This window comes from Lissotriton helveticus, chromosome 2_1 (assembly GCF_964261635.1).
Source record: "Lissotriton helveticus chromosome 2_1, aLisHel1.1, whole genome shotgun sequence".
In the NCBI taxonomy this organism is placed as follows: domain Eukaryota; kingdom Metazoa; phylum Chordata; class Amphibia; order Caudata; family Salamandridae; genus Lissotriton; species Lissotriton helveticus.
The window spans coordinates 1,192,013,678-1,192,037,928 of NC_136059.1; the positions used below are offsets into that span (position 1 = coordinate 1,192,013,678).

At 47.1% G+C, this 24,251-nt stretch overlaps 1 protein-coding gene across 1 annotated transcript in view; it reads left to right on the forward strand.

The window, feature by feature from the left end:
* Positions 1-24,251, forward strand: part of MANBA (mannosidase beta) — a 286,149-nt gene that overhangs the window by 48,201 nt on the left and 213,697 nt on the right. Inside the window, exon 2 of the mRNA XM_078676071.1 lies at positions 7,574-7,668. Within this exon, the coding sequence (XP_078532197.1) occupies positions 7,574-7,668 (95 nt within the window). The remainder of the gene's footprint in view (positions 1-7,573; positions 7,669-24,251) is intronic.

The following is a 24,251-nucleotide window of genomic DNA, read 5'->3' on the forward strand; positions in this document are numbered from 1 at the left end:
ACAGACTCAGGGAAGTTTTAAATCTTTATCTAATCTTCTTCAAAAGTCATCAACCAAAGGTTTACAGCAAGCAAGCAATCAATAATCAGAATCATGAAAAGCGTATAACTATGCAAAATATATTTTATGCCAACCATTTAGAATTCTAAAGGTAAGGTATGAACAGGGAACATTTTGAACATGAACTTATAGGAATCAGACTTGCAATGATATTTTCTAAAGGACGGGAAATATAAGGCACATGCTATGAGTCACAGTTTATTTGCTTACAAAAGGGTGGGTAAGAAGAGGGAACACAAATGGTAATGACAAAACTGTTTTTCTCAGGTAACTATAGGGAAGGGAAGAGAAAGGGACACGCTAATAATTCAGGATAAACACTTTAGTTTTCCTTAAAGGGAGGGTAAAGAATGGGATCATCTATTTATTCAAAGACAGTATTTAATCACCGGTTCTAAGGAAGGGAAAAATTGGAACATGCTAATAAAGTCAAAATTCACGACTTAATACTTTGTCACAAAGCAAGGGAAAGAAAGGGAACATATGCAATCAAAGCTTTTGCACTTTAGGAAGGGTAAAGAAAAGGTCGCAAATTTTAATGACAATTACCCACACAGATTTATATTTACCTAGAATGGTGTGAAAACCAACCCTGGCCACGGGTCAGTTGAAAGAACAGAAGAAACCCCAAGGAATGCAGTTGCCAGTAGGCCAGCAGGTGCAGTATGGATATCAGGACAGGGTAGACCAGATTTGGATCAGGACAGGACCACCAAAGGTTAAGACCAGCACCCGCAGTTCAGTTGCAACGCCTACGCTACTCCCTCTCTGCAAGGAATCAGTCAAAACCCCGACTGGGTTACAGCATATACGGACAAAGTGCTCCGCCAGCACTTCACCTTCCCAGAACCCCAATTGGGTCAGCGAGTCTGTCTGACAGAGTGCTCCGCAGCCCTCTGCTCTAAATCACCTATTGAGTGCGTTGGGTCAGTGACAGGTCAGCTATTCGGACAAGTCGGACAATTTCTCTAGCTAAACCTAGGCTAGTTATACTATTTTCCAGGTCAGTGTACCACCCCCCAATGTTGCAAGTGTAAGGATCCCCAATTTCGATTGGACAAGAGAAAAGCACAGGTCATCACACCACCTAAAATTTGAACTTTCTCAGTCTCCTTATTTAAATTTCGTCTACGCCCATTAAATTTCAGGTTCTCATGACATATGCTTTACACATAACAATGGAGAATTTGGCGCTGACCAGACAGTTGGCGTCATAACTGCCCCTCCATATCAAGCAGGGATACAGATAATCGCAGCACAGTGAAACCCGGGGGCAGTGCCTGAGAGGTGGTGCACGGCAGCGCAGACACTCCCTGAGTAACAGAGTGATCAGCGCCCGAGTGGGTGTGACTGTTTGCCCTCCAAGCACGCCTGGATGATAGAAGGAGACCTTGATTGTGAGCTAAGGCTGCATGCAACTCTTGACAACAGCAGGCAGCAACAACTCCAGGGTCGCCAGGTTTGATCACAGTTAACGTCTACAGGAGCGCCGTCCCCGCATAAGACCCTGTCTCACACGGAGTCACTCGCCACGAAGCCGACGGTATACTCACTGACGCAGACGCTGCCGGGCCAAATACCCCACGCCGCAACCGAGGACCATCTGGAGTCATGGCGGGCAGAGGGCCCAAAAACATGTTGGCACAGGCCAAGTTAGACAAGTACGCCTTCGAGAAACACAATCAGACGCATGCAGAGGGGCGCACCTCCACGGGTAAGAGTCAAGAGACGGATGGGGGGGAAAAAGTAACGCTGGAGGACATCATGAAGACTCTTTCCAGCGTGCAGACCACGGTGGGTTCCATTTCCACTGATGTCAACCTACTGCGTGCAGACCTCCATAAAATGTCGGAGAGAGTAGCGCAGGTGGAAGTGGTCACAAAATCGCTCGTAGAAGACACGTCGGGACTGCAGATAGCAATGGAACGCATGGAGGCTGTGACCAAACAACTGCAAGCGAAGCTGGACGACCAGGAAGGGCGTTCTCGAAGAAACAATGTACGAATCCTGGGTATTCCGGAAACTGAAGGGGAAAGGGCGATGGACCTTTACGTGGAAGACCTCATTAAAAATAAACTGCAACCCAAGGGTCTGTCGCAGTTTTTTTCGGTGGAAAGGGCACATAGAGTACCCGGCGGAACACCGAAGCCGGGTGCTGCACCGCGACCGGTCCTAGCCCGGCTATTTAACTTCAGAGACAGGGATGTCATACTGCACACAGCACGAGTGTCGCCCCCCCCATCAAACTCCAGAACTCAACACTGGCTTTCTTCCCGGACTACACAGCAGAGGTGGCCCGGCGCCGAAAAACTTTCCTTGAGGTCAAGAAGGCTCTGAGGGCGAAGAAACTACCGTATTCAATGTTGTTTCCGGCAAAAGTGCGAGTGGTGGCCGACGGGAAGACCTGGTTCTTTGACACGCCTGAAATAGCGCAAGACTGGCTAAACAGATGGAGACAAGTGGAGGTGCCCTGCCGTTCCAACAGGGGACATCGAAACCAGCGTAATGGATCCCACACAGACGCTCGGACAGAAGACCCAACAAATCAGGACAGGACATCCGAAGTGGGATCGGAAGGTGATGGGATTTCACAGGAGTCGTGACATTCTGTTCATCTACGATGTCCAAGAGAACATTTCAGATGCCGGGGAATGGACCATGGGACACAGGACTGGGTGAAGCTGAGTAAGGTGGGCAGAGCCGCTGCCGTTGAGAGACTCTCTACCCCCACAAGCAAGTAAGGTGGTTTGGGTTGGGGTTAAGCACTCTGCGAAGTTGGGGAAGCGGGCGGTGTTATGTCCGTGGAGCAGGGAGGCAGGGAGGGGGGAGATTTCAAATTTTAGTTTTAGTTTGGTTGATATTGGTCCAAGATACACACACTATGGCGCACCATGTCACGACCTGCACCTGCAGATCTATGGGTGAAAGCCCACATATGGCACCGCAATCACAACGACAACTAGAAACGCTCCTGGAACCACAAGATGGCTCAACAGACACACACGGCACCCACTGAGGACATATCGCATTCCGTGGCAGTACCCCCCTTTGAATACTTACATGGAATGTTAGGGGACTGGGGGACAAAATAAAGAGGGGATTGGTCATGCAGGCGATCAAACGCTAGGGCCCCGCGCTAGTATTACTGCAGGAGACCCATCTCACGGGGACAGCATGCAAAGCACTCGATAGACGGGGCTATAAAATGGCGATACACGCAGAGTTCACTGCGGGTTCACGGGGGACGGGTATACTGGTAAAAACAACCTCCCCTTTTATTGTTTTGCAGCACAAGGTGGACGAACAAGGCCGCTTTGCGGCGGTTCATGGACAGTGGGAGGGGAAGCCCCTAAATGTAGTGTCCGTATATATTCCTCCAGCACTCCACTCCATAGCGTTGCCTGCACTAGGAGAGTTTCTTTTGAATCTCCCGATGGGGGACACGATCATAGGAGGGGACTTCAATGCCATTGCAGATGCAGCATTAGACACGCTTCCTGTTAGGACACGAACGCAGGGCTCCTCGGCCTTCCCGGGCTTCATGGAGGCACTGGGAATGACAGATGCCTGGCGCCGTATCCACCTCACAGCGAAGCAATACACATATCACTCTCCGGTACATAATAGTCTGTCTCGCATTGACTATTTTCTACTCTTGGGGGATGGGATGAGGAACATAGATAGCATAGACATACTACCAAGAGGAATCTCTGACCACTCTCCTGTGTTGTTATCCCTCACCACTAAGGAAAAGAAACGTGTGAGAGTTTACCCCGTATATCCCAATTATTTGACGATCCCCGGGATCAGAAAAGACCTTAAGTCTGCGACCAAATATTACTTTGCAGAAAACACAGCATCGGTGTCTTCGCCCTCGGTCTTGTGGGAGGCGTACAAGGCGGTCCTACGGGGGCAAGCGATAGCATCGATATCAGGTCACAAGCAGGCGTATCAGCAAGAACTCTCAGAGCTGGAATTAGCACTCCGAGAGGCAAACACGGCACATATGGCTGACCCCACGACAGAATCTACACACACACTGATGCTGCGCCAACAGCGATATCAGGACCGCCTCAAGTCGCGGGTCGTGGACAGCATAGCTAACACAGCGCATAGGATCTATGATATTGGTGATAAGGCCGGGAAAATGCTGGCGTGGCTGGACAAACGGGGAGGGGGTATTAGAGGCATACCGCACCTGTATACACGAGAGAGACAGCTGCAGTCACACCCAGAGGATATACTGCACACCCTGGCGCGACATTTCCAGGAAGTATATGCTCCGGAACAGGAAGTCACAGCACAGGCGGCGCGCCGGAGGCTGTTCAAGAACTAGAGGCGGATCTGACGGGAGACGAAATCCAAAGCGCAATCCAGGCGATTCATTCCGGGAAGGCTCTGGGACCCAACGGGATACCCGTCGAATGGTATAAAATCATGTCGGATACCCTTAGTAAGCCCCTGTTGGCAATGTATGTAGAGAGCCTGGCGAAGGGGGAACTCCCGCTGGACCAACGTACTGCGACGATTGTTGCAATACCGAAGCCGGGCAAGCCACCGTCGGAATGCTCTTCATATCGCCCCATATCACTTCTCAACGTGGAGGCAAAAATTCTAGCGAAGCTACTGGCTACCAGACTGATATCCCACCTGCAGCTGTTGATCCACCCGGACCAATCGGGATTCATGCCCCATAGAAGCACGGCCCTTAATCTCAGGCGGGTCCATGGGGTTGATAGCGCAAGCCCAATCCCTGTCGGAGGCGGCAGTGATACTTTCTTTAGATGCCAAGATGGCGTTTGACGGGCAAACTGACTTGCCCACTTGGATATCTCAAGGCTGTTCCTTGGAGATATTAGCAGTTCTCAGGATTACAGACTCCCAGTCCCTGATGGAGCATGAAACATGCCTGCTCTGCCCAATCCCTGCGCTTCTCTCATGCTGGTTCATAGCAAGAGAGCAGCGTTGGGATTGCGTGGGGAGTATGGGAGCCTGTGCTCATGGGGATTGCAGTGCCAGAAGCAGAGGAGCAGTGAGGTGCGGAAGCAGAATATCACCGAGGCTGTGGATGGCAGCAAAAGGTAAGTGTACATTTCGTTAATTACTATATTTTTCCTTGTGCTGCCCCCCTCCCCCACCCCAACACCCCCCCCCCCACTTCGGATTGGCAGCAGCAGCCGCTGAAAACACATTTCATTAGGCGATACTGCCACATTTCAACATAACCGCAATGGTTTCAATGATACATTGCCAACAATTGTTTCAAGGGTTGTTTTTAAATGGACAATGCCAGCGCTTCTCAGTAGGGCTGCTGTATTTGTAAGGGTGCCAGCGCTTCGCAGCAGAGCTACTATATCAGTAGTGACCCATATCGGATCTTCTCAGTAGAACTCCTATACTTCTAATGGGACAGTGCCACTACTTCTCTGCAGCAACCAGATATTTAGGGATTACTTATATGCAGTCGTGCCCTGCACTTTCTTGAAATCATACTTGCATGTTACAGATATTTCAGTACTACAAGTCACATTTGTGCATACTGCTGCTTCTCATTGCGGCAGACATGCATTTAAGGTTACTTTACAGACACCTCTTGTAAGGGCTATAGTTATATCAATGGTAACCGTACTTCTCTGTGGGACTGCTCTACTTGTAGAAATCAGCACTTTTCAGCATGGCTGCCATATACCGTTCATAGAAAATACCAGCACTTCTCAGCAGGGTTGCTATGTAAGTGGTGGGTTGTACCAGTACTTCTCAGCAAGACTGAAGTACTCATAGTAGAAAAGTTCCAGTCCCCCCAGTGTGGCGCTAGACTCGTAAGCATATAAGTCCTGCTAAGGCTTTTGTAAGAAGCAGGACATCTATGCTTAAAGTGGACAAAACCAACATTTCTCAGCAGGGCCAATATTATTTTAGTGGGACACAGCCAGCATCTCCCAGCAGGCTTTGCAGGTTTTCTTTCGACAGTGGCAGCAGATTTTAGTGGGTCCGCTGTCTATTTGTGGGACAATACCAACACTCTTCTGCAAGAATGTTATACTTATAATGGACAGTACTTCTCATGTACACTTTTCTATTTAGTGAAATAGTACTGGGAATGTTTATTAGGGCTGCTACACCAGAAATTAGCACCAGGGCTCTTACACCTTTAGTGGAGCAAGAGCCGTATACCTCAATTGTGCTGCTTTAATTAATTTGGACATTACTTGCAGCTCCTATTAGGACTGCTTTGCTTGTAATGGACAGTGCCATAATTTCTCTGTTAGGCTGCTACCCTGTCATTGGACAATGTTGTACTTCTTAGCTGTGCAGCTAAGCCTTTAGTGGGAAAGTACCAGCTCAAAATGGCAGGATTGCTGTCTGCTTATAATGAACAGTACAGGCACTTCTCAGGAGGCTGCTATACCAGCAGTGTTTAGTACCACCACTACTCAGAAGGGCTGATATATTTTAACTTGGGAAACACCAACACTTCTGGGCAGGACAGCTTTAATATTAGTGGAACCGTTTCTGAACTTTTCATTAGTCCCAGAGTATATTTTCCTACTGCAAACGTTATCTGTCTTCTTCGGCGCAAGTGTTTACCATACCAGAACATTTTTTCCACTGTCCTGGGTACTTCATGCAGAATGGATTGTCCACAAGCTTTGAGAAATGTAAAAAGTTTCCCTCTTCTTTTTAAAAATTATTTTCAAAATCATGGAATGATTCAAAAATAATAAGAGAATATATTACGGTTTTACAAACCCTAGTTTCTGTTTTGATTGTAAAAGAAAATCTTCTTAGTATTTTATTTATGTGTGAATGTCCAACCTTTCTATAGATTAGTACACAGCGATGATGAAAGCAGCGTGACGAAAATGTCATTGAATGTCCACATGTGCAGAACTATTTTTAAATATAGAAAGTTTTGACATCAAGTGGAAGTGTCCCTCCCTTAAGATACAATTTACACCTTTATGTTGCCCAAAAACTGATAACTGCGACACACAGAATTTACAGAGGTCAATTTTAAGTTGTGTTTCAATTTCTTTCATCTGAGGAAGTATTTCTGTTCTAACGTTCTAATGTTCTCTGCTCCATTTGTACTGTGAGGTGAAAGAAAGACCTGATTGATTGTTTAATAAGATTTAGGTAATAGGGATTGTTCGGGATAATCAAAAGGTTTCAGGGTGACTCCTGCTGTGGTCTGCCCTCCAGATACTATAGCGACAACAGACATTACATGCTACAACATCTTGCTTTGTGAGTTAATCTTGACCTAAAAGATAGGAAAGCTCTGGTGCGTTCAAAAATATGTTTTAAATGCACCCGTTACAGCTATACTTTGCTCACACTTTTAAAAAAACTGAACAGAATTGTATAGGCAGTGTGCTATTTGCATTATCCTGAATCGGTCTGATTGGATGTTGCTTTACCCAGTAACAAAGTTTCTGTTTATTCTAACGCCCTCATTGGAGGGTTGTGAACAGGCTCTAAAAGGGTTCTGGTTTTTTTCTTATTTTTATAGGATCCTTATTACCGATTTAACGATATGGCCTATAGGTGGATTTCTTTGGACAATTGGACCTACAGTAAGACATTTACGCTCCCCACAGATATCAGGTATGCAAGTTGAGAATACATTTGTGCCTCAGTAGATGCAAGCTTATGTCTGTCATAGTATGTTTTGAAAACAATTATTTAGTGTAAATCTTTTAAACAAAAAAACAGAAGTTGAGTAGAGTGGAGTTCATACCAACCAATAGGGAATAGCACCTAACATTAAAAAAGTAGCAATATGAAACGAAGTACGTAAGTGCAAAACCAGAACAAGTTTCAAATAGGAAAAGAACGTGAAGGGGTGTTCATGGAGTCCTGTGAATACTAAGACTGAGGTTATGGATAACATAAAAAATAGGGGAAGATGGTGGAATAGGAGAAGACGAGCTTGGGATAAGAGTACATGGTGGCGGTAACAAGAGGAAAACTGATGAACTGTATCAATGAAGCCAACAGTAGCTTCGAAGAACAATACATTGGCAGAAAAAACAAATAGATCCAATCATGCATGCTGTTTAGAACGTATAGCAACTTTAACGCTACTACAATGCCACTAAAATCACAGTGCTCTTGTTCATGGCACCCACCTCTCTTTACGTGTCCATATTGCCAAATTATTTAACTCTGATTGTTTTTGATTGTTCATCCACTTGCTAAAAAAAAAAACACAACACAGTCTCAGTGAAGTAGTGAAATCCTCAGTCGCTTCTTTGCTGGCCTGCAAAAAACGCCCCCAAAGCCTACTTGGATCTGTTTTACATTGACATTTTTCTTCATAACTGGAGCAGAAATGTCAGAGTACATTTTTCCTCATCTTTCTGCACTTCTTACCCCTTGCACCCTTGCAGTCTGCATGGCCTTGTCATCTCTGGTGAGAGTCACAACACTCCAGCAATTATCGCTCTGTCGTCCAATTCCACATTTTCAGATTTGGCTACAATATTTTGAAATACCTGCCCAGTTAGCTGTGGCTTGCACTGTCTTCTGCACTTCCTCCAAACTACTTGTCAGGCCTGTTCTCCAGGGCATGTCACTGAAGGGTAATCGGGCAAAGGTTGTGACAGGGTTGGAAGCTGGCCTTGTAAATACAGGAACTGCAAGGCAGGTGGCAGTTGTGAGGGTCCTAAGATGATGGATGTGTGTTGACTTTGCTCAATGCCTGCCAGTGGTAGGGCCCTTCAGGGGTTAGTTGAGGAAGTATCAGGCGAACAAGGAGTGGGGCCGCACAGTGGGAGACTGCCTGACCCGGATGCGAGCGGCCTTGAGCCGCTGCTCCCTAGAAGCAGCAGCACCGCCTGATACTTGCTACCTGCCCTGCAGGCCCGGACTGGCCGTTGCGGGCACCGGGCAATCCCCCGGTGCGCCGCAAGGGTGGGGGCCTGTTTTGGGCCCAGGGGGCCGTTTTTGTTACAGGGCCGGTTTTGCAGCATAGCTGCAAAAGCGGCCCTGTAACAAAATCGGCCGAAAACCAGCCCCTGCAAAGAGCTCGGTCGCACCCCCAGGGGGCCGGCTGAGCACTTTGCCAGGGCCGGTTTGCCTGGGAGTAATTCCTGCTAATGGGGTTGGGAGGATTAAGGTAAACTACAGCAACTTGATTTCTTTTAGTTCTCGGGGATGAGGAGTGCGGCTGCAGTGGCCCCTGCGCTAATTCAGACGCAGTCAGAGCAAAGGGCCGGGCAAGACAATTCTTGGATCGTGAGTAGGCCGCAAACTACCCTGCCCCTTAGATTTGCCATAGACACCCAAGTGCAGGGGGCCCTTTTAAATAAGAATAGTGCTGGGGCATTGCAGGTGTTCATAGGAGTTTGGTGCCCCCTCGCCCGTTCTCATTGCCTCTTTCCTTCATGCTGACATGACCCTAGCTGTCACACCAGCAGATTTCACCCAGTATTGAGTACTCCTGGTTTCAGATGGGTGAGTGCGTCATTTGGCCCCCCGTGTCTGCCCTTTTACGATGAAACACAACCCATGCAGGACATACAGGTGTACGGTGAGCTTATAGCATTTTACTCATCCTCTTTACAGAGCTACCCTCTAAGATCATTAACTCTATTCTCCAAAGCCCTGGGCATCTGAAGATTTGACATGCTGCTGGTTTGCTTATCGTCCACAGCCTGACTAGACCCGCACTGTGGAGACTCAAAACCAGCACTTGCTTACAGTTGTATCCATTCATCCAGCTGGCATTGATCCTAGTGCACTTGTTTCTGCTTGAACCTACACCTTCGCCTCTCTGCGAACTCATGGGTAGAATCAAGTTTCAAGTTTCTTTATTTTTTGCATAGTTAACTAAAACCATTGCGATATTAACACATTCTTAAATGGTCGTTCAATTTGATTTGATCCACCTTAGCTGCCTTTTTAGTTGTTGCAGTTACAAAAGAAAAGTCTTTGTTAAAACCAGTTAAAAACCAAAGTTAGGAAATTCTTTACAGTTTAAAATAACAATTAACGATTTTTTTTACTCCAGCCAGCGCTTGCCCATTTGTCAAATCGTTCAGATTGTCTCGGCTTATTGCAAGGATTATCCCTCTACTGGTGGGCATCCTCAATATGGTCTGGCTAAGGCCTCTTCCCGTCTGCTGGACAGCCTGCAGCGACAAAGCTTCGTGGAGCATTTGTTGGTATTTTGGGCATTTTTTGTTCAGCCAACATACGGAATTGTACCAATCTGCAGTTCAGTTGGATACTTTCAAGGTTTAAGCAGGCCAGCACTGCTTGCCTCCTGGTATGGATGCCTTTCTGTTTAAAAGGTTCTTTTAGGAGCTGTTTCTGTGCTTGGTGCAGTTCTTTGCATAGGCAAATTAGATGTAAAATGTCACCATTCTTGATGTTACACAGCCTGCACGTGTCTTGTGCTGTTGTCCTCAGCCATGGTGGTAGATACTGAGCACACGGAAGGATCCCCAGTCTATGCCTTAAAAAGTTCATTTTTTTGGCCCTAGGTTAGCCCTGATTAAAGTATAGTTGTGGGGCGAGTGATTTGTAGGAGTTAAGGATCATCCAGGCATGAGATCTGTTTGACAAGCTTGCCTTGTACTCCACCAAGGAAATTTGTTTTATGGGTTTCCAGACTTGTTTTTTAAAGTTAAGATAGCTGAGTTGCGCATCCCAAAGTCCCGTAAGTTTGGTAGATTCCAGGGCTAACTGAAGATAGCTTCTTGCTTGAGAGAGCTCCCTGTGCTGTATGTCGTGCCACAGCAAATAATTTAGCGTATTTATAGTGGCGCTTCCAATCTTATGCCAGCAGATGATGTAAGTGCCATACCTGGCTAAGACTTGTTGTAGAAGACCAAACTCCAACTTTATTTGAACAGGTGATGTGTAGGGTGGAAGGCAGAACATAGTTCTGTAAGCTTTGACCTAAGTGTTGTCCAGATCCTAAGCGTCTCTTCCCCGCATTGCCTCGCTGCCATAAGCAATTGAGGGGAGTGGTTTAGCCTGGCTACCTTCAAGAGCGGGGTCAAAGTCAGCCCCATCAATTTATTTGCAAGGTTTTTCATCGTTGGAGCGGTCAGCAGACCTTTCCTTCTTATTTCCTCTTACTGGCGCCCAAACGACCCTTCCATGTCGAATGTGACTCCTAGGTACTTGTACCCGTGAGCTGAATTGATTTTGATGCCTACCTGTAACCAATTCCTCTGTAGGTTCTTTTTTATTGTTTATTACATTGTCCGAGTCTTGCTCAGATTTATTTTTAAGTTGTTTTCTGTTGCGTAGTTCTGCATTTCCGTCAGTAGATTTTGGAGAACTACATCGTCTGCATACATGAGATTGGTCAATGTTTTCCCTCCTATCCTGGGTGAATGGGATTTACAGGAATCAAGCTCCTTTGGAAGGTCAGCCATGAATAGATTGAACAGGATTGGTGCAAGCTCACAACCCTGTTTCAGTCCTTTTGTTGTAGGGACTTTCGAGGAGAGGTGGGTGCCGCTGCCTAATTTCACCTGCACCCAGGTATCTGTGTGTAGAAGCGACAGCATGTTTAAAATAGGCTGTGGTATGCCCGATCGCTCCAGTTTTCCCCCACAGTCTGCCCCTCTCTACATTATCAAAGTCAGCACTAAAGTCAATATAACACAGGTGTAAAGATAATTTGGAGTCTTTTGCTGCATCGATTTTTAGAGAGATTGTGAGGATGTTTGTAGATGTGCTGGCTATTTTGCAAAAGCTGGTCTGGTTCCGCGGTATTATCTGATTCGCCTCTGCCCAGGATGTGAGGTCCTCTAATATGGTGCCCGCAAAATATTTCGCTTCATTATCTATCAGAGCTACTAAGCTGTAAATGTTGGGCTCAGCATTGTCTCCTTTTTTGTAAATGGCCACTATTGTCGAGCCCCTCCAAGATTCTGGTATTCTCTTTTTAGAGCCTGACTTCCAAATAGAGAGGTTGCATGATATCCGCCTAGTCTTCACTCTTTGCTTTGAACAGGGTAGGTGGAATGCTGTTCATTCCCGGGGCTCCTTCCTTCCTCCCTCCCTTTGGCGATCTGTGCTTTAATTAAGAGTGGCAGAGGGCGGCTAGCTGCGCCTGCTGGTATGTTTTCTGTGGCTGGGAGCTCCACCTCCCTTGTCTCCGTTTTGCTTGCTCCAGCTTGACCATCTGGAATCCAGCTGTAAACAATTTGTGCTCCGGCGTTTTCTGTTTGGTTGTTAAAGTGAGTAGTAAGATATTTTACCCAGTTTGCTTCCGAGATATGTGAGCCTATGCCCTTATGTTGTGGGTGCATGATCCCATTCACAGTTTTCCAAAACGGGCACTGTTGTTACAATTTGTGTTGTGTAGGAGTTTTGTCCGGTTTTTATTCTCGCGGTCTCTATTGATGTTCCATTTCAATATTTTTAGTGCTGCCCTTTGGCCCTTCAGGGAAAATCGTGTGCTAGCGTTCCCTGGGGATCTTCTCATCTTACGCAGAGTTGAATTTATTGATTTTTTTTATGAACTTGAGCTGAACTCTTTGGTTTTTCGGAATTTTATATTTTCCACATGCTTTCCGAGCTTTATCTTTTGTAGGGAAGTATCTTCAAGTTGTTCTAGTAGTATGGCAGTAAACTGTCCCCAGCAGGCAATTTGGTCATCTGTGCTGGATGCTTGCGAGTTAAAGAGTTGAATTGCAGCTTCAGCTTGCGAGTTTATGTTGTTTGTTGTACATTTGATCCTTTTTAGGTTTGAGGTGAAACTAAGCCCCAAGGGTACATTTGACCTAATTGATCTAGGTACATTGGCTGTTAGTTTTAGTTCCGGGGGCGATGGTCACTATCGCCCTTGTCCCCCATTCTGAGCCCAAGAATGTATGGGAACAGAGCGAGGCTTGCAGAGGTGTAATCCAGTACGGACCTTGTCGTTGCAGAGTAAAATGGTTCAACTGGAGGAGAGTCTTCCGGGATTCTTCCGTTTAGTGCTCGAAGATTTAGATGCTCTACGTCATCAAGAAGGCGGCTGTTGCAGCATTTCTTCTTTCCATGCCGTGGGACACATTGTGTGGGGATATTGTGGATTCCAGTTAGAGCAGATACCTCCTCCCCTTCTGCCGAGCCAATGAGGAGTGGTTTAGGTCTCCTGACAAGATAAACGTCTGATTTTCCATCTCTGTGGCGTGCTTTGCCACTTGGTTAGTTAGTTTTTTTTAAATCTTTCACTTTGCTTTTGGGATGTACCTACGTGTTAATTATGCACACCTCCATTTCTTTTCCATCAAGGGCGATAATAATTGTGACTGCTATAATTACATTTGACGTCGAGTCCATGAGTGTTGCTGAAGCAATGCTTGTCGTAGAAACATAGGTGGCCAGGACACCAGAGCTGTGGCCAAATTTGCCGGTCCTTATTGCTGATGTGGCAAAGCATATATAACCCTCAATGTGCTGAGGATCCGTCAGTGTCTAGCAACACGATTATATCGAAGGTTGTAACATAATTAAAGAAATCAGGGTCTACTTTTTTTGTTGCTAAGCCGTTGATGTTCCACAAGTATAGTCTAAGAGGGGACTCCTTTACCCTTCTGTAGGCTCTGTCTTGTGAGTAGCGTCAATCCTCCTGTGTGCGTATGATTATGGTACAGGATAGTGCTTCCCTGATGAAACCTTGGTTTGAGTAGGCGACTGCGCTCAATGGTAGTTCTGGTCGGTCCCTCTGGCTGCTGAAACTCTTTTGTCGCGATCTCCCCCGAGGGCCTCTAAGTCCGCAGTTTAAGTGTGCTTGCTGTGTTTTTGGTCCAGGGCTTGCGTTGCTTGGTAGTGGAAATGGTTAGGCTGGTTTTTGAAAAGGGGCAATGTTAATGCCCCAGTTTAGGAATATGCCCAGTTCAGCTAGGATTATCTCTGTAAATTTACTTGTGATCCACGTTGTCTTTGTTGCCGCTGGGCTTTGAAGGTTGGCAGTGTGTATGAACTCTATGGAGAGTAGATCGTTTGAACTTATGCCGGCAAGGTTTGGAATTTACTTTATTAGTCTTAGAATGTTACCTCCTTTTAACGAATCCTGATGACCCTTTGAAGTATATAGAGGATAAAAAAACAAAACCTCTGTTTCTTGCTGTCTGGTTCTTACTTATTTGTGATGCCGGCGGCTGTGGATTTGCTGTGGCCATCGGTTCAGTTGGAAGTAGCTAGTTGCTTCTTCGAGGTGTGTTTCCGCTTGGTTGCTTGATACTTCTGCCATTTAGTTCCTTGAGGTTGCTTTCGGTGTTATTAACATGGGGGCTGTTTGTTTTAGATCTTGCCCCCCGTCCTGTGCCCCTTTTTCCAATAACCTCCAACTGGGGCTGACAGTTGATATGATAGGCCTTTTAAGCTCTCTGATCGATGGCTCCTGATTTGGCCTGTCTGTCGTTCCACAAGCATCTCTTCTGGGCCCATTATTTAAGCTTGTGTTGGTGACCTTTTGCTTTATTTTGGTGTTCCTTGGGACCCCAAAGTTGCACGCCTCTCCACTTGACTGTTGTAAGAGTGCAAGTTTATTGGATGAGACCCTTGTTTCTCCCCTCAGGTCTTGGCAATGTGTTGACTGTTGGTTATGACCTCTGTCATGTTTTGTTATTACTGGAGTGGTTGTGATATCATGTCTTTTCCCTTCTTTGTTTTCTGTGTTGGCCCTAGGTGGGGTCCTTGTCCATTTTCCTCTCCGATTTCCGCATGTGTTCTGGTTGTGAATGTCTGTTTTGGGGCAGCTCCCATTTCGGGTGAATGTTTGGAGATGCTTTATTTGAAAAAACTTGCAACTCCTGAGTTAGTATCCTGTTTGTTACGTGAACCTGAAAAGATATGGAGGTAAGCGATTGCGTTTGTGTGGAGCTTTTGGTTGTGCCCTCTCCTTTTCTGTTGGCGGCGTTGCTTGGCATTGAGTTTTAGTAGCCACCGTACCCTCCCGTCTTTTTAATGTCCCCATTAATGCTGCCTATATGCTTGTTGCTGGTTGGCTGGCTATTGATTATTTCCTCGATGCTGTTGGAAATACCCTGGTCTTTTATTGTGTTTCCTGCTGTTACGCTTTTGATGTCCTTTATCAGGCCGCTTAGCATTAAGGGCCGGGTGGATAGTTTGTCGACAACCTGGTCACAGTTGCAGCTAAGGTGGGTGTTCGATTGCGCTCTTGTTATCCGGCCGATCAGATTTCCCAGTTTTTCGTCAATACCTGCAGTGAAGACTATGTTCAATAATGTTAATTGGATCTCCGTCTTTTCTGACTGATATTTCAGTGCTTTGATGGCCAATTTGAATTGTATTTAATAGGGAAGTCCAAGTACCAGTGTTTTGTTCCTTTCTTTGTGCACTCTCCTTTGTACTTTGTTTGGCCTGGTTTGTAGAAAGTGAGTCCCGCGAAAGCTCTTGGGGAGAGTGCACCCATTGTTCCTGATCTGGTCTATAGGTGGCAAGCATGTCTTCCCATTCTTGTGTGTTTAAATAGGATATGGTCGCCCTTCCCTCCTCTTTCTGGTTTGGGTCCGGTATCCCTGAACATGCTCCTCTTTGTTGGGTAAGCGGATTCCCTTGAGCGAGGAGTAGTGGGGTTAGTGGTGATTTTGTGCTTGTTAAATCAGTTGTTTTGATGGGGGTGCTGTAGCTTCTCGTCATCATATTGATTGTGGGGCTGGAGTTATTTACACTGATTTGTTCCCCATCTACTCTCCTTGAGTCTTCATTGGCATCGCTCTCATCCTTAGTTTTTTTTGGTGGCCCAGTCCCCATCCCTGACCTCAAGTTGTAGTAGTGGTGCAGCTGTTTTTTTGAGCTTATGTTCTGCAGTCGGAATCCTCCGAGTGCTGCCCTGTTGGCTGGTTTTTATTGGGGAGAATCCTAAATTCTTGGGCATTCCTGCGGAAACCGCAGGAGATGTGATGCCTGCCGCTTGCGCCCCGCGGGTGCGTTGGAGATTGGAGGTTGAGCTGCGATTGCTGGCCTTGTTGCTGTGGCGCCACAATTTCGTCTAAGGGCAAAAGGCTTGGGACGGATGCTTGCGTCTGTAGCAGTAACAGTGGAGGTTGCAGGCCTTTGAGGGTTGCATTGCTGGAAAAAAGAACTGACCCTGCATCCCTTAGGAAATAAAACTTTGTGTAGATTTCAGGTTGGTAGGAGCATGTGGCGCTGGTAAGTTCCGTACATGCTGTTGTCTCACTTTGGTCCTGCTCAGTTGCGATGAGTTTTTGTTGTGCTGAGCGCTGGGATTTTGTTTCTTTCCTTTTCTCCCCCCCCTTGTCCTGGATGGCATGGCCTCTCTCGTTCTTCCTGACCTCATTGGGCCTGTGTGGTTTTGGAGAGCAGATCAGCTGCTGTGACGAGCAGGGCAGAGCGCTTGAGGTGAGGTGAATGGTGGTATAGCTTGACTAACAAACTAATTCTGCGTTGTGCGCTCTCCCGCGTATTGTCCCAAGTAATGTGATCATTTTCCCGTCTGTGTTACAGCTGCGTTTCATAGCTGGCGTTGATGCCGCAGTGGTTATCACCGTCTCACCAGCACCACGTCTTTGCTACATTGCTGTTGCGCTATAGTGGGGATATCCATGCCATTCGTCCACCACAACCCCCCACCACAAAGACACTTTACACGAACTTGGTGTTCACTGCGTAGCTTTTATTACTTGTCAATAACACCATATTTATTTGTTGTTAAACCTCCAACTTTTGACCAATTTTATTAACCATCAAAATACCATTACTGAACATAAGGAGGCGCAGTATACATCTGCGCCACAGGTTACCATGTATTTACAATTCGTCAGCTCTAGATCCACTCGAGGCGTGTTGTACCAGCAGGACATAACCCGACCCCTTACCACTTCGTCCATATGAGATACCATGTTGCTTCATCCAAGCACCGGCTACTAGGCAAGGGCCAGAGAGTCCAGGACCACCAGCAGGACGGCCCCCTCTCCCGCCAGCCCAGAGCCCCAATGACTGCCTCCCTGTTGCAAGGTCGGGCAGTTTCCGCATAAAGAAGTCCCCTGGCCTTTTCCTCTTGTCCGGGACCCCGCTAAATCTACTTTAAAACTTAGGGATGGGTGGGTGGGCAACTGTTCCCGCTGCGCCTTTCTGGCCACTCCGAGCGGCGAGAGGATAAAGAGGGCTACTCCCTTGATTCCGGCTATTTTATCACCTACGGGGAGGGACCGCCAATGCACCTCCTTCTTTACTCGCACTTCAGGTGTCCCTCCACTTGCCCACTTTCAGGGAAACTAAACCATATCCTCTGCACTAAATCCCACTAAAGGCACCCCTCCCCTAGACGCGGGGGGTGCCTCTCATAGTGGGGATATCCGTGCCATTCGTCCACCACAAACCCCCCACCCCAAAGACACTTTACACAAACTTGGTGTTCACTGCGTAGCTTTTATTATTTGTCAATAACACCATCTTTATTTGTTGTTAAACCTCCAACTTTTGACCAATTTTATTAACCATCAAAATACCATTACTGAACATAAGGAGGCGCAGTATACATCTGCGCCACAGGTTACCATGTATTTACAATTCGTCAGCTCTAGATCCACTCGGGGCGTGTTGTACCAGCAGGACACAACCCTACCCCTTACCACTTCGTCCATATGAGATACCATGTTGCTTTATCCAAGCACCGACTACTAGGGTAGGGCCGGAGAGTCCAGGACCACCAGCAGGACGGCCCCCTCTCCCGCCAGCCCAGAGCCCCAATGACTGCCTCCCTGTTGCAAGGTCGGGCAATTTCCGCATAAAGAAGTCCCCCGGTGTTTTCCTCTTGTCCGGGACCCCGCCACAGGGCAATTAGCCCACTGGCGCTCTTGCCCTCCCCCCCCTAAGCTGCTTCACCTTTCATTTGTGATGCTCCGGGCTATACTTTTTTAATGCAACTCCATAGCCCCCCAGTATAGTTTGGACAAACAGCTTCAATCCTGCCCTGGACAGCTGCAATCCCTCTGCCCAATACAAATTCGAGTTTAATGCCTGCAGCATACGATGCCTACTGGGATGAATTTGCGAACCCCGCAATAGTTTCACTACCTCTCGATTCAGGTTTCTCACAGACGTGTTCGCCGTGGCTGAAGACACACCATCACCCCAGACTCTACGAGTGAGCACCTCTGACCATAAGATAGTGGTGTCTGACAATACTCTCCTGACCCATGAGAAGGTAGAGATCAGGGCCTTCTTCATTCCCCTCCTGCCCCCCGGAATCATATTTTCATCCCCGAGTGAATAACCAACACATCTGGAATGGGCATACCATTGTCCAGCGCACTCTGCACATGGGCTGCGACGTCCTCCACACGTTGCCCATCAATACCTAACCAATTATGGTTGACTCCCATGGCCCTTTGCATTCCCAATTCTCCGGATTCGTTGAATCCTTGCCCTGCTCTGTGTATAACCAAATCTCCACACCAGCATACCTGCGTCCCCTTACTTGACACCACTGCGTATAAACCCCAGACAAAAGACAGAAGAGGGGCATAATTACCAAACTGCCGAAACCCCTGGCTCCTAACTACACCAGCTGTAGTCTGACATAGCGCTCAAAACAAGATGAATTGCCTCTGCCCACCTTCTTGATTGCCTCCGAAGATAGACCCTGATGTGAAATGAGTTGTCTCCTCCCCCAACAGGTCCAACGCACGTTTATAAAATCATGTGAACTGAAATTGCATCAGAGGCGTGCCATCTGCATGCACAAGGAGTCTATCCTTCCCACACCCGGGCCTCATCTGCAGAAACCTCCCCATCAACACCACCGGGCAATAACAAGCCCCTTGCACTTGATCTTAGCTGGACCCAAGCGGCTTTCCCTAGCAGGTCCGTTTTTGTCCTCCTTACTCTGACCTGCATTACGTCCCCCGGCCACAACCACATCACCCATGCCAATCCCTCCTTTTCTGTCCGCCTTAGAGCTCGATACAAGCTCCGATATCCTGAATGCTCCGAAAAAGGCTAAGGAATACGCTAATCTCAGCAGATGTATTTCGTATGACGACCAAACACACCTGAGGTAACACGCTCCAGATATTTACCAACCTACTGGCTTCTATGGGTCTCCTGTTATCCTTCACGCTTGGAGCCAGCCTTTCCCAACCTTTTAGAGCCCGCCTAACTCTAACATACTTAGTAGGATCCGCTACCCCTTCTAATCCAGCAAAGAGGGCAATTGCCGACAACTGCCTCCTAACTAGGGCCAACGACCGCCCCTTCTCTTTCTGATGAACTATGAAACGTAGCACCCCCTGTGTTGTGAATTCCACTGTGCTCCCATCTTTCCACACCACTTCTATGTATACCTGCCATGCCTTCTCATACATCCACTTAGTCTTGGGCGCCACCAACGCCGCTATGAGTTCGGGAGCAATGGGGCACCAACTTCCATAGGCTTTCCGGGAAGACCATCATCTGAACGCCCACCTGCGGCCATCTGTCAACTTAAAACGAGACAGAGCCTCAGCCACTGCATTATCCACACCTGGTACATGTTTTGCAGTAAAATACATGCTTGGCAGTAAAATACACATTACGCCTGAGGCAACCCTGCACCATCTCTTGAAGCAAACGAAGTACCCACGTGCCCTTTGACTGTTCACTGCCAGGACTACCGACATGCTGTCTGACCAAAACACAATGCGCTTGTTTTCTAGTAAAGCGCCCCACACCTAAAGAGCCACAACAATGGGAAACAACTCTAAAAAGTAATATTGCTGACCAATCCCGTCCTGACACACTCCGCTGGCCAATGCTGCCTACACCACTTTGACCTAGCACTGCACCGAACCCCACACTGCCTGCCGCATCTGTGTAAAGCGCTAACTCACTGTTTGCCTGTGCCGGGTGTTGCCAAATCCCTGAACCAATGAAAAGCTCCAAAATTCTCTCCCCATGACCAAGTCATCCTACACTTCCGCCGATAGCCTAGTGTGGTGGTGTTTTTCTCCTAAACTTGACATTGCCCTGTCTATATTCCTGGAGAAGACCCTGCCCATGGGCATAATCCGTAATGCAAAATTGAGTTGCCCCACCAACCCCTGCACCTGCAACTGGCGCAAGGTAACCTCGCGTGCCCTTAAACACTACTCCAAAGAGGTTTGAAAAGCCTATTTTAAGTCCCAACACGAACCACATGAGATTAACTGCTCATGTTCTGCAGGCCCAAAGCCCTCTACTGCTGTCCCCACTAAGCTACGATCCAACGGTTCCTTGTAGTTACCAGATTAGATGGTGTCAGAAACCTGATAAAATTGTGCGTGAAATAAATTAGGCCTGCTAGCGTTATTAAAATTAAGTGAAATTAACTCCAGGGTGTCAGAAACCTGATAAAATCGTGCATGAAATAAATTAGGCCTGCTAGTGTTATTAAAATTCAGGGGCGTAACACAGGCCCCTGCAGCCCCCGCGGTGCGGGGGGCCCTCACCCTCCAGGGGCCCCCGTCAGAACCGCACTTCTGCTGGGGAGATCTAGGTTGAGTCTGGAGGGGGCCCCTTCACGTACCCTGCAGGGGGGCCCCCTCAACGTTCGTTACGCCATTGTTAAAATTAAGTGAAATTAACCCCAGTGAGTTCAAAGTAATTAATGATGAGAGACTTGTCAATAATGAGAGACAAGTACTTATGGATAAACCGCTTATATTGTAATGTCTGTTCTATGTAATGTGCTGCCGTATTACGACATATCTGACAATCCGCCTGGCACCATACCCACTTGTTTCTTACTGTGTGTAAAAGGTACCACAATGCGTTTTATCAGCCAAGCTCAAAGGAAAGCCACTACCACGGTAAAGCCACCCCACCGGGCTAGCTGGGCAAGCTCTATTCACCTGGCCCCCGACGATAATCCCCCCATACTGTGTAGCCATCACCGAACTTTTAATGTGTTAGCACCAAGGGAGAAACTTGTATCTGATGTAGTATCCCCATACCAATGAGCCCACCGAGACGCAAACTCGCTTCCCTCCTTGCCGTTCAGGTTCCTATTCCACCACCATGGCATATCCTATGGCAAGATCCATACTGTTACCACAGAGAACCTGGACTCCTTCCCCCATGTGTGCTGGCACCGATATGACGGCCATCCTTAAGTTCCTGCCAGTTGCCGTCCGACGACCATGTTACCGTCCTTCTCAGCGTAGTGCCCCCCCGCCAGCATATAAAGGAAAAGAAAACAAGCAGTTAATGTTAGGTGGTCTTCCACTTTGAAGGCGCTCATAGCAATTTCCCGGTATAACTGCTGTAGCTCCAATGCTCTCTGAAGCTGCTTATACCTAAGCTTAAGCTATGCAAGCACGCTCAGCATCACACACACTCTGCCCCTGAAATCTATGGGAATTACCATTTTATTTACTGGCAGCACTCGTTCACCAGAATGGGTAACAGCCGTAAAAACAGCCTTATTCAACCTTGACGAGCACCATTTTCCACCTTTTAACTACTCCCCGTCAGTGTTGCTTATTTCTTCAACACAGAAAAATGTACTCCTGTTTTCGTGATTTTTCCAGCTGTAAAATATCACAGAACCATTGTCTGCACTGACCCGTGGTACAGCATACTTAAAAACTGTCCGCTTATGCCCAGCGGTCATTGCAACACAATAGTCCACAAGGATACGCAGCAGGACGGACGGAACAAGTACTTTCCCCATTGCCCCCTGCAACCTATGATTACATCCAACCAATAACTTTGCAACTGCGACCATGCCCACATCAGACGTAAAAAGTCTGTTCTTGTTTCTCTTCCTCTGGGGCATGGTGAGATTTTACTCAGAAAGGTCCTGCTGAGCTACAGCAGGATCAAATTCTGTTCTGTATATGCTTAGGTATTTTGTTGTGGGAGTCAGTCCCGTTGAGTGTTTGATCGTCCAGTGCTAAACACCTAACAGTCAGGTACTCTGAGTAGCGAGGCCATGCCCTTCTACAGAAAAAACAGAGGCGGTCATCCCCATCAAGTGGGCAAGGGGGAATCAGCTTGTGCTGTGAATAAACTCCCAACTCACCAATGACTAGGAGCGCTCTTAGAAACATGCCGACTTTGAGAACTGAGCAGTAAATAGACACTGAGCAATTGTGTAGGTTACTCAAGCAGGGAGAACCGAAGTCAAACCTCTCCTACTCAAGTTCTGCGCCAACACTTTACTGCAGGCTAAGACCAGGTCACAGATAATAGCAGCCCGAATTACATCAACAGGGGCCTCAAGCCTGCTTTGAAGGGAGCCACTGAGGTGCGCTGCCTTCAGAACCTACTGGTTGAAAGATTTTCACTGTACTTTGATACCACATACCATGCTCCTGAAAGGGCATTAAATGGTAAAACCTGACAAAAAGGAGTTAACAGTGCAATGACAAACATTTCATCGGGATGCAGGATGGTGTTGCTTCCAGAGCTGCTTCCAAGGTACATTAACATTTCAATAATACCGGCACACAGTGTACGCGTGCCCTGCCAGAGTCAGTGGAGTGAGAGCATTTGTTTACTTCTGGCTGCGCAAGATGGGAGAGGAAAATGACGGGCAGCAGTCCTTCAGACAGGAAGTATTAGGATCCGCAGAAGAGAAACGTCACCCCCCAGGGCGCGCCTGTCTTTACTAAGATACCGCTTGGGCGGAAGGAGGCAACAACTGCGAGCAACCAAGGGAACATTACCCGCTGGGCCTCTGACAGGGCGCTCTGTTCGAGGCCTGGGAGGGCCCAGATTTAGGAGGGTCTTATCTAAAGGGCCAGTGTGAAGGAAATATTTATAGGTTCATTTTAAATTTTATTTTTTATGTTTTTATTTTGAATTGCCGCCTTGTACGCATCATTTATTTATTTATTTATTTATGCGTTTCTACACAGCGCGGACTCTACCCGAAGGCGCCAGAGCGCCTCACAATAGGAACAGAAAATCACAATTGAACAAATCACCAAAGCAAACGAAAAGCCACATGAGGTATTGGGAGGGAGGGCGAGGGGTGGGAGAAACGTAGACCAGAATTGTTTTTGAGTGTGAAAAAGGCCGCTTTATTAGGAAACAGGTGCACATTACAATTATAAAACCTTGGCAACGCCTTACAAAACTATCTCTCACTAAATAAATAATTAACTACAAACCCCGCCCCCCACCCCCTCCCCTAAAATTCTTTGACCCCTCCCCCACCCACAATACAGCATTACAACATTACAACAACATTATAAACATAACCTCATCAATAAACATTACGTCATTAATTCAATCATTACGTCATCATTTAACCCCTTATTCATCAAAACCCCAATCACATATTGAAAGCCAGGCCCTCTTCAACCATAAACCCTGCCTGACCCTTCACTCCTGCCAATACCCCCCAAAACCTGAACGGTCAAACAATGACCAACTTCCCCTGAACCTGTCAATCAAAGAATCAATCCAATACTCATCAAACAATCTACCATAAACAGCACCGGGGCAACCAAAAACCCCGCCAGCACCTGTTCCTAGCGACAATACAAATCACAAGAAAACCCCCCTGCACACCTATATCTAAGAAAACAGCCTTTAAAATTATCAATAAAGGAGAGAAAAAATTCTAACGAAACAAAAATTCAGAGGAAGAAAAAACCCAGGAGATGAAGGATAATAATAATAAATGGGAAGGAGGGAGGGACAAAAAACGCTAACAGCCCTCCTAGCCACCAGGTCACCAAACCTAAAATGGTGGCTAGGGGGCGGGGACAGGGAAATTTATAATTGGGCTGGCCAGTCCTACTAGGCCAGCCCAAATCCAGAACATTCTGGCACCTACGAAATGCAAAACCCCTCGTGACCCTCCCAAACAGCCCGGGGGAGGAGACCTCCCTACGGTCAGCTCCCTCCCCCAAGCCCCCCTTGGGAGGGAGGGCGAGGGGTGGGAGAAACGTAGACCAGAATTGTTTTTGAGTGTGAAAAAGGCCGCTTTATTAGGAAACAGGTGCACATTACAATTATAGAACCTTGGCAACGCCTTACAAAACTATCTCTCACTAAATAAATAATTAACTACAAACCCCGCCCCCCACCCCCTCCCCTAAAATTCTTTGACCCCTCCCCCACCCACAATACAGCATTACAACATTACAACAACATTATAAACATAACATCATCAATAAACATTACGTCATTAATTCAATCATTACGTCATCATTTAACCCCTTATTCATCAAAACCCCAATCACATATTGAAAGCCAGGCCCTCTTTAACCATAAACCCT